At 37.9% G+C, this 18,232-nt stretch overlaps 1 protein-coding gene across 4 annotated transcripts; it reads left to right on the top strand.

Moving 5' to 3' along the window:
* The first annotated feature begins 10,687 nt into the window (after positions 1-10,687).
* On the top strand, positions 10,688-16,995 carry LOC121776196 (serine/threonine-protein kinase CTR1). Of its 4 annotated transcripts, XM_042173350.1 has the most exons (16): positions 10,688-10,771; positions 10,937-11,472; positions 11,726-12,024; positions 12,119-12,263; positions 12,817-12,932; positions 13,352-13,554; positions 13,858-14,241; positions 14,325-14,365; positions 14,498-14,566; positions 15,344-15,447; positions 15,540-15,624; positions 15,703-15,801; positions 15,879-15,947; positions 16,099-16,230; positions 16,453-16,547; positions 16,624-16,995. In XM_042173350.1, the coding sequence occupies exons 2-16, from the start codon at positions 10,984-10,986 to the stop codon at positions 16,718-16,720; spliced, it is 2,427 nt and encodes an 808-aa protein (XP_042029284.1). In that variant the 5' UTR covers positions 10,688-10,771; positions 10,937-10,983; the 3' UTR covers positions 16,721-16,995. The 4 variants fall into 4 exon arrangements, with proteins under 4 accessions (XP_042029284.1, XP_042029286.1, XP_042029285.1 ...); XM_042173352.1 differs by having other exon boundaries at positions 10,731-11,472; positions 13,867-14,241; XM_042173351.1 differs by having other exon boundaries at positions 10,731-11,472; positions 15,344-15,444.
* Positions 16,996-18,232: the final 1,237 nt, after the last annotated feature.

The following is an 18,232-nucleotide window of genomic DNA, read 5'->3' as shown; positions in this document are numbered from 1 at the left end:
AGCTATACTATTTCTGTCTTGTATACTTGCAAGTAGTTGTAGTGCTAAAAAATAGTGCAACAAGTTTTTGTAGTTTGGATTTAATTGCTTTCATTTTTCATGCAAGTATACAGAGTAGATTTAGTATAGCTAAAGGTCAGTACCAGATATCGATCACGGGGAAAACAATCACAAATTGTCTACATTCTACTAAAACTCAATTATTATTTGAAAAAACCGAAAGTTTTGGAGATTTTTTAAAACAAAACAATTTGAAAGCAAATAAACAACTAATTGCAAATAAATCACAGAGGTAAAAGATAAGAGATAAGGGAATTCCAGGGATGTGCGTTCACAGTTATGGTTATACAAATTTCAATTACAACACCCTAGCAAAGTTCTTACTTTGATAGAACGAGTCACCTAGCTTAGAGCATCCGCAGCGGTGGGATTTGTCCGTCCGTCCGTCCGTGCCAGCGGCAAGGACACCCATGTTTGCCGCTGCGCTCTTGCCTCTGGCACGGCGCTGCTCTTAGCTAAGAGCACGTCCGTGCCGCGAGCAGGGCGACGTGGCGCGTTTCTATTGGCCGTTGGCATTTTCTTTTTTTAAAAAAAATCAAAATTAATACAAAAAATTAAAAAAATATATATTTTCGGATTTCCAAAAAAAATATATTTTCGGACATGAAATGTGATTTTGACATTAAAAACGGACCAAATAAAGGCCTTAAAACAGTGCAAAATCCGAGCGTATCAACTCCCCCAAACTTACATTTTTGTTTGTCCTCGAACAAAACAATAAAAAAACAAAAGCAGACGCACGACAAGGACTAGAAGTCATAATTGGCTCAGAATATGGAAAAGATAGATCAAGCATGAATTAACGCAATCAAATCAAGCAAGAATTATTAGTGCACTTTCATTACTAGCTCGTGGAACACCTTGAATTCATGCACTCACATGTGGAAAACTTCCAAAGATAGGAAGTGTTCTCTTACTCTCAAAGTGTATAAGGTAATGTGTATAAGCACTCAAATCACGCATCATACAAAGTTTACTATATGCTTGCTCAAAGTCTAATCCCTCCTCTTATCATACAAAGTTTACTATAGGCTCTTTGGTAGGTTAGGAATATATGGCTAAAAAGTGGCTAAAATAAAATTCCCAAGTAGAGTAAAATAGACTTCACTTTTCTTATAAACCCAAGACACTTTTAACATTATTTCTTCCTTCATCTCACATTTCCAAACCTTTGATATTTCTTTCTCTTTTTCACACAACCTTCCTTTCTCTTTACTTTTTTTCTTTTCTTTCATACACTTTCTACATTAAGCACACTTTTGAATTTTTTTCTATTTCACAACTTGCACTTTTATAACATTAAGCACACTACTTTTCTCTTTTCACAATTTCTCCTTATCTCTCCAATTCCTTTACAAAAGATAAAGTAAAAACTATACTAATCCAAAGGAATTGTCCCCATTGATTTGGCTTCCAAAGAATAGGCTTAAAGGCTCAAAATTGGCTCCAAAGGGATAAAGACTTTTTGAAAAGGGTCGAAAATTTTGGATATAAAAGTAGGTATGAAAAGATGGCCTAACATCCTCCTAAATCAACTTAAACACTATGTAAACTTAGGCAGACAATGAGCAAGTTCTAGAAACATATATATGAATGCAGATAAATCACACATGAAATAAATTAAGGCTCAAATCTCACAATGTATAAGCATGATTCAAGACGAACAAGTAATTCACTAATTATGCACCTTTTCACCAAACCATCAAATCAAAACGTCAAGTCATACTTAATCAAAGATGAAAGAACTTAATATCATTGGTAACTCAGTCTAATATGTCCCTATACATGCGTGTTTCTAAGTTCTTCATGTTATATTCATGACATAGATTCACCTTCGGGAATTTTCAAAACAAAAACAAAAACAAAAACAAACCTTAACTCACGGTCCACCATTTCATCCCCCCAAACTTATTTACAACAAAGTGTAAAATAAGTTTGTAGAGTCGGTAGGGATATGAGGAAACTAAGAAAGCAATAAAAGATACCTTGAAATTTTTGTGTTGAGGTTAGACGGGGAAAAAATTTGAAAAATTGCGGCTGGAGTGCGGTGAACAGCCAGCGGGCGCTGGAGATATGCAACGGTTGTTGGGAAAGAGTGAGAACCGTTCCAGTGAACAGCCAGCGGTCTCTGGGAAGAGTCCAGAACCTACGAAAAATTCAATAAACATAAAAAATGAAAATTAAACATAAAAACACTGCAAAACTTAAAATAAATGGTTGGGTTGCCTCCCAACAAGAGCTTATTTTTCGTCTTTAGCTTGACGTTCTTTGAAGTTCATGAGTTATCCCCCTTCGTGGGAATTCCTTTGGGATGCCTTTGTACCAACACTCTTAGTCTCTGTCACCGCGAATGGGACCAACTTATTTTTTTTTAATTAAACACCTTCACGGTGGAGGGTTCGTGGGTCCCTCATCCCTGTATTGCATATCAAAAGAGATTACATTCGAGGGATTACAAGTAGACCGATCCATCAATGTCTAGGGAAACAAAAAACATTTACAAAACCTCTAGAACCATTACACTACAAGAGTAAGAAGGGGACATGCCAAGGTTGGCTCGACACCATCGTACTCTCCAGCGTCCGGTGAGCTCGTGATCGATCATTCCTTCCTCGGCACTTGAACTACTCGTGGTCTTCATTTTGAACTCGAATGTTGGGGATTCCCATCTCCTCCATTCGGACAATGGCCTTGAACATTCTAGGAGCTGTTTGTGCGGACATGCGAAGGTAATTTGTTTGTTCAAGTCCCAACTTGGCTAGCCAATCAGCCGCTTTGTTTCCTTCCCGATGGATGAAGGAGGCGCGGATGTTGTGTTGTTGCTTGAAGATGGCTAGGCGCGCCATCACTCGGAGGATGTGTGCTGGGCCCCAGTTTGTGCCATTGAAAAGCTTGATGGCTTGCTCAGAATCCGATTCAATCCACATGGGCCGATTGAACTCCTTAGCCAGAACGAGGCCGTGGAAGATGGCCATGAGTTCGGCCATCAAGCCGAAGCATTGGAGAGGCATGCAACTCAAGATGAGCGTACCAAGCCCAGCCGAGTCGCAGAGGCCAAGACCGCTTGCCATGCAAATCAAGTGGCACCCCCCGAAACAGCCCTGGATCAAGATTAACACGGATGGTGCAGCCTCGGCGGCTACGGGCAAGGTAGGAGGGGGAGGGGTAATCCGAGAGCATGCCGGGAAAATCCTTGCCGCCTTTGCGACCCCACTCGATGCATATTCCGCTCTTGAATGGGACCAACTTGTTGAGAACTTTCTTCCAACACTTGTACTTCCCGTTCGAGGTTTTGATCACGTAGACCTCGAAGTCGACTAGATGAGGAGGAGGCTTCTTCTTCTTCTTGGTTAGTTCCTGCAAAGGAGGCTTATCATGCTTACGCGTGCCCTTTTTAGGAGCTTGAGGTAAAGGGTTAACAATAAAAATTGAAGGTTGAGAAAGATCCTTCCCTTCTAATGGCCTAAAAGGCTTGGACTTGTCACGCATCATGATCACCCTGTATTCATGCTCCAACTTAACTCTTTGCGCCTCTTCATACTTGAGCATTTCACTCTCGATTCGGTAGGTGGACTTACTGTAGTTGTCGCTAATTGTAATCTCACCCCTACCTACATCAATGAGAGCTTTGCAAGTGGCTAGAAAATCTCTGCCCAAGATTAGAGGTACATTTTTGTCTACTTTCATGTCAAGTATAATAAAATCGACAGAGAAAATAAAGTCATCAACCTTTACCAAGGCGTCTTCAATCATTCCCACTGTTTTGATTGCCGACTTGTCGGCCAACCTTATGATCACATCCGACGTCTTGAGCGGTCCGATGTTTAGCTTCCCATAGTTCTTTAATGGCATGATGTTGACGCTTGCTCCTAAGTCACAAAGGGCTTTGTCTACCTTGCCATTCCCAATAGAGCACCCAATGATGAACTGACTGGGATATCTTTGCTTCACTACCCTCTCCTTTTGAATGATCTCGCTGCAATGAAGAGGCAACTAGAGGTCTGCCTTTGTGAGCTTTTTCTTCTTCATCACGGCCTCCCTTAGTAGCTTAGCATATCTAGGAATTTCCTGCAATGAGTCAACGAGAGGGATGTTAGTATGTACTTTACAGAACGTATTCATAAAATGTCGAAATTGCTCTTAAAGCTTGAACTTCCTCTTTGGGCGGAAAGGAAGTACAATCCCGTTGTGCCGCACGAGTTCCTGTTTGGCGGGTGCTTTTAACTCTTCGGTAGCGGCCTGCTGCGGCGTGTGTAGAGGTCCGTTAGGTGTCGGGAAGACTCCAGAACTCATTCCGGAGGTGCTGACTTCATCCTTTTTAGGCTTAGCAACCCACTTCTTGTTGATGTCGGCCTCTCGTGCTGCTGCCTTTGCCTTATCCTCCTCAATCTTTTGTATGACTTGGTCCATTTGATTCTTTATGTTCGTGATGGCGGTGGCAATGGTGTTTAACCCAATTTTGAGCTTGTTCATTCTTTCCTCTACAGCTCCAATCTTGGCCCCATTGTTCTTTCTGTCCTCAAGCAATACCTCCATGATCTTTTGGATGCCAATCTCATATTTTTCTTCCTTGGTAGGTGGCTCCACTCCTTCTTCCTTACTTACACTGAACCCTGCAGGAGGTTGAATGAAATTACTGTTAGAATATGAGAGGTTGGGATGTGGACGATTACCATTGAAATTATTAAAGTTACCACCCCCCTGCCCGGGGTGGTAATCATTATCATGTGGCCCATTGAAACCATTCCCATTTTGGACATATTTGACGTCCTTACTCCCCTTGTTTCTAGTAGCTTCCATCTTCTCAAGTCTTGCTTTGATGGACGCCAATTCCTGAGATGTTTCATTCTCACATGGTCTTTTCACCGCATCTAGCCTCTCAGTGTTGTGCTTTTCCTTGGACCAACCTCGACTCTTTGTGGCTAATTCCTCTATTACCTCCATAGCAGCATCTCCTCCTTTCCTCAAGAATCCCCCAATCGCCCCTGAATCCAATATATTAGAATTTTTTTCGTTAAACCCATTATAAAGGATTCCTACCTGATGGTCTATTCCAAAACCATGGTTTGGGCATTTGCGGAGAAGGGCTTTGAAACGTGATAGAGCTTCATATAGAGGCTCATCATATCCTTGCATGAATTGAAAGATCTGCCAGGTGGGTAGTACTTGTCGAGGAAGAGTACCACTAGATCCTTCCAATTGGTGATTTTATTTGCAGACAGACACACATACCATTCTTTAGCAGCATCAGTTAAGGAAAAGGGAAAAAGTCTTACCCTCACAATACCATTATCAACACCACTGATCTTGACTTTATTAGTTATTTCCACGAACTTGGTGAGATGTCGATTTGCATCCTCTGTGTCTCTTCCTGCGAAGGCATTTTGTTCAACCCTATTGATTAAGGGTATTCCCAATTTGAAGTTGTCGGGCTCTATCTTCGGACCTACAGGAATGTCCACAATGTTACCATGACTAAACATATTCATGATTGGAACTACCCCTCTTGCAAGTTTTTCTTTTTCAGCCTTTGCCCGAGTTCTTTCAGCTCGCATCTCTTCAACCTGTTTCGGAGGGCGATGATAAGATCGCGGTTGGTAGGTTCTGCCATCTTGTTTTCACCACAACTTGTTTTAAAAAACGTGCAAGTATGCACAACCTGTGGAAACTACAAAAAGAAAAAATTTTAAAATTAAAAATAAATAAAATAAAAACGAGATTTTAGGCAGAAATAAACAGCCAGAGATAAACTCCTAAGACAAACTCGATATTCAAAAGCATCAATCTCAGAAATAAACCACGAAAATATCCAAAATGTCAACAGTTGTTTCAACGCTCGAAAGTAAAACTAGGCATAAATTAAAAATTGTTTCTTCGCCCTCGTAGGATGGTGGAACTCAGGTAAAATGAACTATAAACACCACCAACAACCAGAGAACAATCTCCTTCCAAGTGTGCAGAGACTAAACTAAGGATATGGAGAGTAAATGTGAGCTCAGAGACTTGAGCTATAGAGACCTGCCTCGTTCTTCAATTCCCCTTCATTTATATAGGGAGGCTTGAGGCTCTAATCCCTAGGGCAACCCATCTTTGAAATGTCGATTGTGCCCTTGCAAAAAGATCCTTAAAATACGCTCTTTGTCTCCTTTCCACTCTTGTTGCTTCCTTCTCGATTCTCCATGATCAATTTGACAGCATGTTGTAATTCACTCCAATTCTCCTTGATCTTGCGTCTGTCTGGTCACTCCATATAATCTTTTGGACCTGGCAGATTTTCTACAAACCTAACTTAAAATTACACATTAGTTCCCGAAAACACAGAATTTTATCCCAAAATAAATGCATGAAACGAGCCTTATCACTCACCGACTGGTAGATGAAATGCACGTGTACCGGGGTCTTAGATAATCTAATAGACCACCAAATTTGATCCTATAGATGTATCCAATTACAACGACGTGAGTGAATTCCATATTTCATAATTTACTCTCATGTATGCCGTAATATGGATGGGTCTTCCGGACCATACCACAATTGTACTCCAGAGCTAGCCTGAATAATATCTAAACAATAGCTACAAAATAACTAGACAAACTTTATTTTAGCAAAATTTATTACAAAATTTTCAAACCCTAGTTTATCTTTAAAAACACCAAAGCAACACAGTTCATGGACACATAATAATACAACAACAATGATAATATTGGCAATTGGACAATAGAATAGCAAGGGGCCGGGATGAATTTTTACGGGAGAAAATAAACAGAAATTGCCTGAAATTCGCACTGTTAGAAAGGGGAAATGTGTTTTACTTGAATTTTTTGTTTAGTAAAACAACACTGATGAAACTCGGCTTTAATGTCACGTAGGCCAAACTCGGGACTAAAGATATGTCGCCAAAATTCGACTTTAAAGCCAGGTAGCTTAAATGCATTCTACTCCTATTGTAAATATAAAAAGTTCCCATTTAGGGAACCTAAATTCTGTTTTTGCCCGAAACAAAAAAACTGTACTCTCGCCGAATATCAAAGATACAAGCCTCTTTCCGGGGTCTCCGAATTCAACAACACTCAAGGTGTTGGGTTTTCGGCTCAGCCTTCTCCCTTCGGTGAATGTGTTTCTTCTTCTTCGTAAGCTTAATTTTTGGGGTCTTTACTTAATTGAAAATTCGTAATTGGTGAGAGGATCTTTTGCATTTTATGTTAGTAAAGTTAAATTAATTAACGTCTAATTATATTTTTCATTATGAAATACCAACATCAATGCTCTAGGATATGTTTTTGTGTTACATTTGTTGGAGAGTACCTTGATACATTACTGCAATTCTCAAATAATATAATTCGACTACCAATTAAGTACATTAAACTTGAAGAATCATTTAAACCTCCATAGTAAGGAATATAAGTTAAAAGTTTATTTAATTACTCTTGATATTAGTTAGAGAACTATTCCAGCATCCCTACACCCCATTAAAGTTGTGCATGAACAACTATGTGGATTGGTTATTAAAACACAAAAAGTTATGTCACTAGATATGCTTTTGTCCTATATAAAAATAATTAGTACTAGTACGTATCCATATGGAGTTGTGAGTGTATACTCTGACCAAAAGTTTTCCAATAAAAAGTTGGGATCCACTTATCCTATTTCTTATTTGTCAAATTGTATCTCTAATAAAGTCAAATTAACAACACATAACTTAAGCCTTTACATAATATTCTAGTGTTGATTGGCTAGTTTTAGTCTTGAATATGGTTAATGCTTCCCATCATTTGCATCGGTACACAATATAATTTAGGTAAATTTTAGTGGTATTTGAATTTGTCGGTCAATATTTTTGTTGACCAGTAACTAACTATAACTACAGGTGCTCAAGGTTAATCGAACCACCGATTAATAGCCGAACTAGAACATTGGTCTTGACATTTCAATCGGAATCGTGCAAAAGGTTTTTGTGGAGTCTTTGAATAGCTATTGTTCTCTCTTATAGGGACTTCCTTAAATATTTTGTACTCCCTCCGTTTTTTAACAATAGAAATTTTGGAAACGGTACGAATTTTAAAGCAAAAATTGGTAAAGTAAGAGAATGAAAGATAAAAAAGTGAATAAAGTAAGAGTGAAGAAGAAAAAAAGTACTGAAATTAGTATAATTGGATTGTTGTGTCCATTTCCTAAATGGAGTGTATTTATTTATAGGAAACAAACTAAAAATTAAATAAGTTCTATTTTTAGAAAATACAGAGAGTACTACTTCATTTTCATTGTGGGATAAAATGAAGTTAAAGCAATTCTCTTTTATAGATACATCTTTAGATAATTCAATTATCTTTTTTCCAATATAGAACACATATTTTTCTTTTGTCTTCTAATTTTCTTTATTTCTTTTATCTTATAATTTATTATTATTCTTTATTTTTTTATAATTCTTATTCAAGATAAATTTAAAGAAAAATAATAATATTAACTAGAATAGTTCAAATAAATTTGAATGTTAACATATTACTCACTATCCACTATGTTTTATTCAAATTAATTATTGCTTTAATAGGTATAGTTTATAAAAGAGTAAAGGTCAATTTTGGTTCTAAACATATGACTGAAATACGAATTTGGTCTAAAACATTCACTTTTTGAAAAATGAGTCCATAACAAATGAAATTTGTATCGATCCGATCCTTTTTTATGGCTCCGTCAATTTCCGACGGTCAACTATCAATTAGTGTTTTGTTGACTGGATTAGACCTAATTATTTTGTTAAAAAAATCACTTTTTCTTATTTCAAATATCATTAAAAAATCTGTCGAACAAAAGAACAAATCGTGTGACTTTTTGTCTCCACCAAATCAAACCAATCGGTTTATTTTCTCTCTTCTCTCTCGTTGTTCTCGACGACAAACCCTAAATCCGCTGTTCGATTTTGACCAAAATCGAGTAACTGTTGTTGGATATGAGTTGGAACTCGCTGAATCCTTACTTCCGGTCCAGTGACGGACTTGTCAGAGCCTGATTCTGACGGTTTGATTTCTTTTCCTCTGAAGCAAATGGAAGAAGTCCCGTCGCCGAAGTCTCTGAACTCTAGTTTTGATGCCGTGGAAATGGAAGCGACGATGATGGTTGCTGCGTGCAACCTGAGCTACAGTTCCTTAATCTCTGATTTACTCGGAATTTCGAATTTGTCTTTACTCGATTCTCTTAGGATCGATTTTCTTGTCTACTATTCAGTTTCACTAAGTATTGCAAGGGGTGAATGGCTTAGAGACTAGTGGTAGGGTTCAATACCTAGTACTCCCTCCGTCCGCCATTAAATGTCTCATTTTAACTTTTCGTCCGTCCGCCAATTAATGTCTTATATCACTTTTACTATACTCACTTCGAAATGTTGTCCAATTTTTTTCATTTTAGCCCGTCCACAAAATGTTGTCGGCTTTGCTTTTTTTTCCATCTTTGGTAAATTGTCCCCACTTTCCGCTAACTAATTACACTCATATTCTATTATAAAATCAATATATAACTGTGGGACCTACAATCCACTAACTTTTTCCACTCACTTTTCTTTACATTTCTTAAAACTCGTGCCGAGCAAACATGGATAACATTTTGCGAACGGAGGGAGTACTCCCTCCGTCTCCCTCCATTTCTTCATAATTGAGGCAAAACTTTTCGGCACGGAGTTTAAGAAATGAATGTTGAATGTGTTAAATAAATAGATAAAAAAAGTAAGAGAGGGAAAAAAGTAGAGAGAATAAAGTAAGAGAGAGCAAAGTAAGAAAGAGAAAAAAATTACTATATAGGAAAATGACTCAACTATGAGGGAACTTCCCAAATAGAAAAATGACTCAACTATGGAGAAACGGAGGGAGTATTTAGTAAGTGGACCCTACATTCTACTAACTCATTCCACTCATATTTTTATTATAAAATCAATACATAAAAGTAGGCATCCCATTCTACTAACTTTTGTACCCACTTTACTGTATAAAGTTAAATAATTTTTAAAATACGTGCCGGTTGAATATGAGACATTTAATTATGAATGGAGGGAGTATTTAGTTACTTGTAGATTTTATCTTATTATTCCTTTGATTGTATCTGATCTATTCTTAGGAGATTGACCATCTCCAACTTGCAATGCAAATAAAGATTGAATCCCGAAGGGTCTAATCTCTAGATAACGCATTTTACTTCTTTCATATTTTCATCATTTATCCAATGGCTCATCATTTGGTGATTCATTACTATTAGAATTAGAATATTTTCTAATACTAGTCTATATTTAGTAAAATTCTAGTATTAAAATGATGATATTTGTATTCCCAATGCGATAGAAATCCAGCCGTATTGGTCCACGCAATAGTAGCTTTTCTGGTTAGTTTATGGCCCCCGTGCGACCTCCTGGATTCAGCTAACATACACTATGGTGAGTGAGTTACGTGTACTTTGGAAAGTATACGTGGCAAATGGCGAAGCAGGGTGCGCATTCAATGCCAGGGCGTAGTTTAGCCGAGGCCATAAAAATATTCATGTTTGCGCAAGTTGGCGCTTAAAATAGTCGGCTTAAACCCAACAGTTGAGACATCTCCACCAAATACATAATGTATTATGCTCTTTCTACTACTTCTACATGTACATAATATTATAATACTATGTGCTCTTCATTGATTAGTGCGTGATATGTGTTTTTCTTCTCCTCCTCTTTTCCGCCAATATTCGCGTTTGTTTCCGATCTTCTTTATTGGATGATTATCAGTTTCCAATTGTTCAATTGTTGTTGAATTGATGCGATGTGCTGCAATTGTTATAGTTTTTGTTGTGTGTGAAAATGTGATTTGGATGTTGTTCGCCGGCGAATGACGATACGCTGTCGTTTTCGGTGCAGTTTTGACTTGAAGAAAAAGAAAATAATCACGTGATCATCAGAAAAAGATGCCGCATCGAACGACTTACTTTTTCCCGCGGCAATTTCCGGACCGCAAGTTGGCGGCGGGTGATCACGAGAATAAGCAGCAGGTGGTGGTTGATGGCGACAAGATTCACGGGAAGCAGCTGGCCGCCTTCGTAAAGTGGCTCTCCGACAAGAAACACAAGGAGAAGGCGTCCCGATTTGTGGAGGAGGAAGAGCGGCTTCTGCAGAGCAATGAGAGTGGTGTTATTGTTGAGTCCCTGCAGAGACTTTCGAGTGAGGGGAGCACTAGCTACGCCGACAGCTTGTTTTCCGGTACCACTTTGGACGGGAATTGGAAGGAGGAGGAGGAGGCGGCGGATGGGGTGGCGCAGAGGTTTAAAGAGGGTTATTATCTGCAGCTCATGTTTGCGAAACGCCTTACTCAACAGGCCGCCCTTGTGACAGAGCCTCTGCTTCTCCCGGATCGACGCTCCGCCCCCGATGCCGACACGGTCTCCTATCGTCTTTGGGTATGGCCCGGTGACTTTCTTCATTAATTTACTTATTAGAAATAAGAGTTGAATAGATTAAATCCATCATCGAATTGAGTCCGCTCTGATATCATATTAGAAATGGATCACTCACCCCTTAAAAGATCTTATAAGGGGAGGGTTATCCATACTTATAGAGATGAGCTAGGATCATCACCAAGTCGACGTGGACAAGATTTAAGAGTTTTAACATTACTAAATTGTATGATTGATTTGGTCTTAAACTTTTTAGGTGAGTGGTTGCTTATCTTACAACGACAAAATAACGGATGGATTCTACAACATATTGGGGATGAATCCATATATGTGGGTGATGTGCAACGAGGTTGAGGAAGCTACGAGGATGCCGTCCTTGATTGCTCTCTCAAGTGTCGAACCCAATGACTCTTCGTTGGAGGTCATTTTGGTGGATCGTCGCGGTGACTCCCAGCTCAGGGAGCTTGAGGATAAAGCTCAAGAGATTTATTTCTCTGCTGAGAGTAACCTCACTTTGGCTGAGGAACTTGGAAAACTTGTTGCTCTCTCTTTGGGGTACTTAACATCATATACATATACATATACATATACATATCCTTTTTGATGTTGTGTTCTTCCTTCCATTGCCTTTACCTTATTTATTTTGAAGGGGTTCATTTCCTTCCGAACAAGGCGACCTTCACCGCGGATGGAAATTGGTCGATCAAAGGTTTAAGGATTTGTACAAGTGCATCGTCCTTCCAATCGGTAGCCTATCTATGGGACTCTGCAGGCACCGTGCCATTCTCTTCAAGGTCAATATGTCTGTCCACAGAACTAATCTTATTATATAACTTGCACATAATTTATCATCAAATTTCACTAACTCAGAAATCAGTGCTTTATACAGAGAAAACTCCATTTTCCCAAGTTAATGGCTACTGAAATTTGAAGTTTGTCTATTGGTTGAACTAAGATTTTTAAGTTTGTTAAAAATCAAAATTTGTCATACTCAAAGGCATAAAATGCCTTTTGTGGTCTAGCTAGATTATTCAATATATTTTCAGTGGACATGAATCCTGGATTTAGTCCAGTGTCGAAGGTGAAGTTGGCTTCATGGAATCCTAGTTTTGTTGGATCTTTTGTATCATGTAACTGACCTTGTTATTCCATCCTAAAATGTATGGTCTGAAAAAGGTTAACCAACTTATTTTTATTATTAGCATCTGTAAATAAAATACTCATACAAAGCGAAGGGGGTGCTCTGCAGGCAGCAGGTGGAGTACTGTATAAATATTTTTTTTTGGTGAGACAGCTAATCATCTTCGTTAATTTAGTTTTTTGAAAAAAACTTGCTTCTCTTTTCAGAAACTAGCGGATTATGTAGGTCTGCCTTGTCGGATTGCTCGAGGTTGTAAATATTGTGATTCTGACTATCAATCGTCATGCCTCATCAAAATTGAGGATGAAAGGAAGATTCTGAGGTTAGATCTTGTTTTCATTTGTGGTTCTTACTATCAGTCATCATTTCCTCTATGAGTGCTTTATTTTGTTGGACTCTTTGATCTTGGTGTCAGATTGATTGTTTTGTATACATATGCTACAGAACTCCATGAGATCATGACTGATTTTCAATTAACAATAGCTTTCAGCGGTAATATTGTTATGAGCTTGATTTGGTTGATGCAAATCTAGGATACATTTGATTATTTAGTTTAGAATCATATCAAGCTACTCCTTTATAACTCTTACGAAGCATAGGTCATGCGAAATATCATGTCAAAATGTTTGTTTTGAATATACTCCAAAGTTTTAACATTCGAAAAAATAAAACGCTGGGATGAGAAAGTTACAGAGTACCATTGTACAGTACTCCCCTTTCTAATGAATAGTGTTTTAGCAGGGAATATGTTGTTGATCTAGTTGGGCAACCTGGGAAAATTCATGATCCCGATTCATCAATCAATGGAAATTTGCTTGCCCCTGTGCCCTCTCCGTTTCAAATATCTCATGTAAAAGAATTTCAGCAAGATATGAAGAATAAGATTGATTGTCAATTGGTGAAATCAAAGTATGCATGCGGGAGTAACAATCCTATGCATTCAGGTTGGCTTTACATGCCACTAGGCATTTTCTGAGGACTAGATATGGTTTGCAAATATTGTTATAAACATATTCTTCCTGGTAGTATATTTTTATTTTAGTTATCTGCAACTATCATCTTCAACAATTTTAAATATTCTGCCTAAAAATGTAGATCTAGATCATTTAGGTTGCGGCATGGGTTTAAACAGATTTGTCAGGTACTAGCTTTCAGAAATATGAATGAAGATCAATAATTAGACGAATTTGATTCTTAATTAAATTAAATAAAAATTTAGCACTCACACATGTAGGACTTATTTGCAGTCCGTGCAGATGGACTCAAGGGCGTTACCCGTCCAGAAAGAGTAGAAAATGACGAGAGCAGCATGGATGTTTTTGATGTTGGTGCCGCGGTGTCCGAAGATGGTCATTCTAAACCAGGAACTGACAGAATTATCATAAAACAAACTTACAAAAAGGAGATTGTTGTAGCAGGAAACGCAGTTTTAGCTCAACCTGGTCGACAACCCCCAAAAGTATCCTTCTGTGAAAGCAAAGATGAGCAGCAGATTAAGAACAAATGTTATGATAATGTGAATTATCATGCTTCATTGATTCCTAGATATTTAAGTATTGAGCCTTCTCTTGCAATGGATTGGCTTGAGATCGCATGGGATGAGTTACATATCAAAGAACGTGTTGGAGCTGGTACTCTGATTGTTTCTTGTATTAAATGATGCTAACTAGTTGACAAACTGTTGTTTTGATGCACTGGTTGTTTCGCTTGATAGGATCTTTCGGCACAGTTCATCGGGCTGAATGGCATGGATCGGTTAGTATTGTGCGCGAAACAGATGTCTTAAGTTATATTGATATCTATGCTTTTTCCCCATGATTTGTGGTTTCTACTCGATTTTTTTCGAAGTTAGGACTTGGTGTAGCTGAAATTTTAGTATACCTGCAGGATGTAGCAGTTAAGGTTCTAACCATCCAGGATTTTCATGATGATCAATTGAAGGAGTTTCTAAGGGAGGTATAGATACTTTTCAATTTTTCTTTAGGCATATTTTACAATGTCTCTTTGAATCTTAGTGGTGGAGGTTAACTTTTGATTTTGTGAACTTTTTCCTTGGTTTAAAGAAAAGTAAATTATAAATATTTGTTAGTGTGTTCTGATAATATTGCGATGTTTTATAGTATATCAGATAAGAAATCAATGCGCTTGTATTTGACTTGCTTTAGGATAATTTTTATTTCTTATGCATATTTGATTGTTATCTCTCTGGCAGAAATAATATTAGTCCCTCCGTTTCACAATAGGAGTCACATTTAGTGTGGGCACGAGTTTTAAGAAATATAAAGAATAGTTGGTTGAAAAAGTTAGTGGAATATGATACCACTTTTTTATATAGGTTTTGTAATAAAATGTGAGTCAAGTTAGTTGGTGGAATGTGTACCTACCTACCATTTATGGTAAAAGTGAAATGTAACTCTTATGGTGGAAATATTAGATAGTGTCCAGAGCCTATGTCCTAGCGGCAATAAACTTAGATATTATTGCATGAGGTGTCGAGTTCGAGCCCTCTTGACATCAGTTGTAATTTCCTCCATTATATAGGAGTTAATTTAAAAAAGAATATTATATATAGTAAGTTTAATATGCTACAAGTGTATGTGCCGATGTACTCGATAGAATTGTCTCAATTTCTGATGCGTCTATATTTACTGGTTGTCCATTCTAATGGGAGTGTCACTTGGTGCCTTCCATATATCACTTAAACCTCTAATTTTCTATTCGTCTCTTTCTCAGGTTGCCATCATGAAACGTGTCCGTCATCCTAATGTTGTGCTCTTCATGGGAGCTGTTACAAGACGTCCGCATCTATCTATAGTAACAGAGTACTTGCCGAGGTCGTGTGTTCTGAATCGTAGTACCCATCTTAACTTTGTACAAAGCAAGGCTGTAAAATTTTTAATCTCTGCAATATTCATTTTTTGTGATTCAGAGGCAGTCTATTCCGGCTGATACACAGACCAGCTGCTGGGGAGATATTGGATCAGAGGAGGCGACTACGCATGGCTCTCGATGTGGTTCGGTTTGAATCTTGTATAGTTCTTCTGATACATCTCTTGTTGAAATCATTAAACTATGGTTCAAACTGCGTGTAGGCTAAGGGAATCAATTATCTTCATCGTCTTAGCCCACCTATCGTCCACTGGGACCTAAAATCACCAAATCTGTTGGTTGATCGGAATTGGACTGTTAAGGTAACGCTGTATTATGTCTCTCCCAGCTTCAATTAAAATAGTTTGCAACTAAAAGATATTTCTAAAACTCGACTTAGGTGTGTGATTTCGGCTTGTCAAGATTCAAAGCAAATACATTCATTTCATCAAAGTCTGTTGCTGGAACAGTAAGTCCATTCCTCTTTCTATATAAATATCGCTCTATCAGACAATCGTGTCACGTGTGCACACCCTTGGATCTCCATGTAACAGAGAGATGTGTGCTGCTAACTAGGTAGAGTGTAATCAGCATCTAATGGTCTCCTTTTCTCGTTTTAGCCTGAATGGATGGCCCCTGAATTTCTCCGTGGAGAGCCCTCCAATGAGAAATCTGATGTTTACAGTTTTGGAGTAATTTTATGGGAGCTCGTCACAATGCAACAGCCTTGGAGTGGTCTTAGCCCTGCCCAGGTGATAAGTATACACTGAGCTATAGATAAGAGTAGGGTTAGAAATAAAGTACTTACCAAGTCTCCTACCTCCGTCCATAAAAAAATTCCGTCCGTGTAAAATTGCTTTAGTAGTAGGGAAATAAAGAAATATTGTTGAAGTAGACCCAAAATGAAAAACATGACTATTTTTGGTGCCGGAATAGAATCTAAATTACCCATGCAACTCTTTTCAAACTCGCAGGTGGTTGGAGCAGTTGCTTTTCAGAATCGAAGGCTTGGAATCCCACCAAACACCTCCCCGGTCTTGGTGTCTCTGATGGAGGCTTGCTGGGCCGAGTAATACTTCTTCCCTACCTTTGTTTTTCTGGCTTACATTTGATATCGCTTGCTGACTATTGATTTATAATTGCAGTGACCCTGCCGAGCGCCCCTCGTTCGTTAGTATAGTGGATACGATCAAGAAGCTGCTGAAATCTCCGCTTCAGTTGATACAAATGGGCGGGCCGTGATACTAAGCTTACATGCCTAGCTAGAGCGGTTGTCGGCAAGCCATATTTTCATCCCATCTTGCTTACTCAAGATGGTCATTTGGGAATATGGAGCAATGGGTTTCAGTCAACTACACAAAATCTGATAAAACCTAACCTTATAAATAGATTGATTTCATTTCGGTTGATCATCTTGTGAGCAACGCAAAGCAAAGCAAAAGTTAAGGAACAGCGTGAATTATTTAGTTAATTGGGAATTGTTTTGCTGGTTTAATTATCTTGCACTTATGTCTTTATTTCTTTTGCATTGTCGTGCTCTAGTTTTTACCGTCGAATATTATATAAATCATACAGTATTTTGATATTTTGATTTCTGAAGTTAACCAACTTATATTATATAAATCAGCCAGTAGTTAGTATTTTCATATTTTGACTTTTGAAGTTAACCAACTTAAGCTCATTTTAATTTTTAGCGATGTTAGGAAATGCATATATTTGTGTGAGAATTCTATATTACTATATTCCCTTCGTTCTTAAAAATTAGACAAGTTTTGAAATGACATGGGTTTTACTGTAATTAGTAAAGTTAGAGATAAATGGAAAGAAAAAGAAATTTTTTTTCTTAAATGGAATTGATCTAGAGATATATCACAAAATGACATATGTGGTATATTTTCAATAGACATATAATATGAATTACTAGGAACACCCTAGACATAGTCACTAGTCCATGTAGAGAGAATCCAAAACGATGACAAAGGGTCACCAATCATGACAAGCTTATAGCAAAATTGGACCAACTCGGCAACTAAATTTGTGTCAAGCTCTAGACTTAGTGAAATTGAAAATAGGAGTACAAAGAGAAAATAGAAGAGTTCTTGTTAATACAAGAGTATAGATTTGAGATACAAGATTGTGAGATACGGTTTTGTTGTGTGAAATGAGAAATAGTAGAAACTGGATCATTGAGTTCATGCGATTTAAGAATGAGGGTATTTATATATTGAAATTGGGTGAACTTTTGGAACAAATCATTAATACAAATGAAAATTATACTCCCTCCGTCCCCTAATAGGAGTCGCTCTTTGACCGGGCACGAGTTTTAAGAAATGTAGAGAAAAGTTTGTTGAAAAAGTTAGTGGAATGTGGGACCCATATTTTTATATTGGTTTTATAATAAAATATGAGTGGAGTGAGTTAGTGAAATGTGGGGCCTACTACCATTTATGGTAAAAATGAAGAGTGACTCTTAATGGGGGACGGCCCAAAATGGAAATTAGCGACTCTTATTCGGGGACAGAGGGAGTATCAGTTAAGAATTCAGTCAAAAATTATGGTTTTCCTCTGAAAAGTTGCCCTATGCATGGCCCTACATGATATGTATAACCGTAAAGTGTTTATTATAGCTCCCAAAATAAAATAGTCGTTTTAATTACGAGTCGAACCAGCAATTTTTATTAAGAATGGACTACAAAAATGATCCCTGGACTATGGGTTTATCTCGCCCATAGTCCCTGGACTTTAAAAATATCA

Source organism: Salvia splendens, chromosome 18 (assembly GCF_004379255.2).
Source record: "Salvia splendens isolate huo1 chromosome 18, SspV2, whole genome shotgun sequence".
Lineage (NCBI taxonomy): Eukaryota > Viridiplantae > Streptophyta > Magnoliopsida > Lamiales > Lamiaceae > Salvia > Salvia splendens.
The sequence above is the reverse complement of the archived record's forward strand: the minus strand, read 5'-3'. Positions and strand labels throughout refer to the sequence as shown.

What these genes read in the sequence shown, in the direction of transcription:
- LOC121776196 (XM_042173350.1), top strand. Translation starts at nt 10,984, where the DNA reads ATGCCGCATCGAACGACTTACTTTTTCCCGCGGCAATTTCCGGACCGC. An exon ending in GATGAAAGGAAGATTCTGAG is followed by an intron (nt 12,933 to 13,351) that starts GTTAGATCTTGT and finishes GTGTTTTAGCAG; the next exon opens with GGAATATGTTGTTGATCTAG. An exon ending in TAACAATCCTATGCATTCAG is followed by an intron (nt 13,555 to 13,857) that starts GTTGGCTTTACA and finishes ACTTATTTGCAG; the next exon opens with TCCGTGCAGATGGACTCAAG.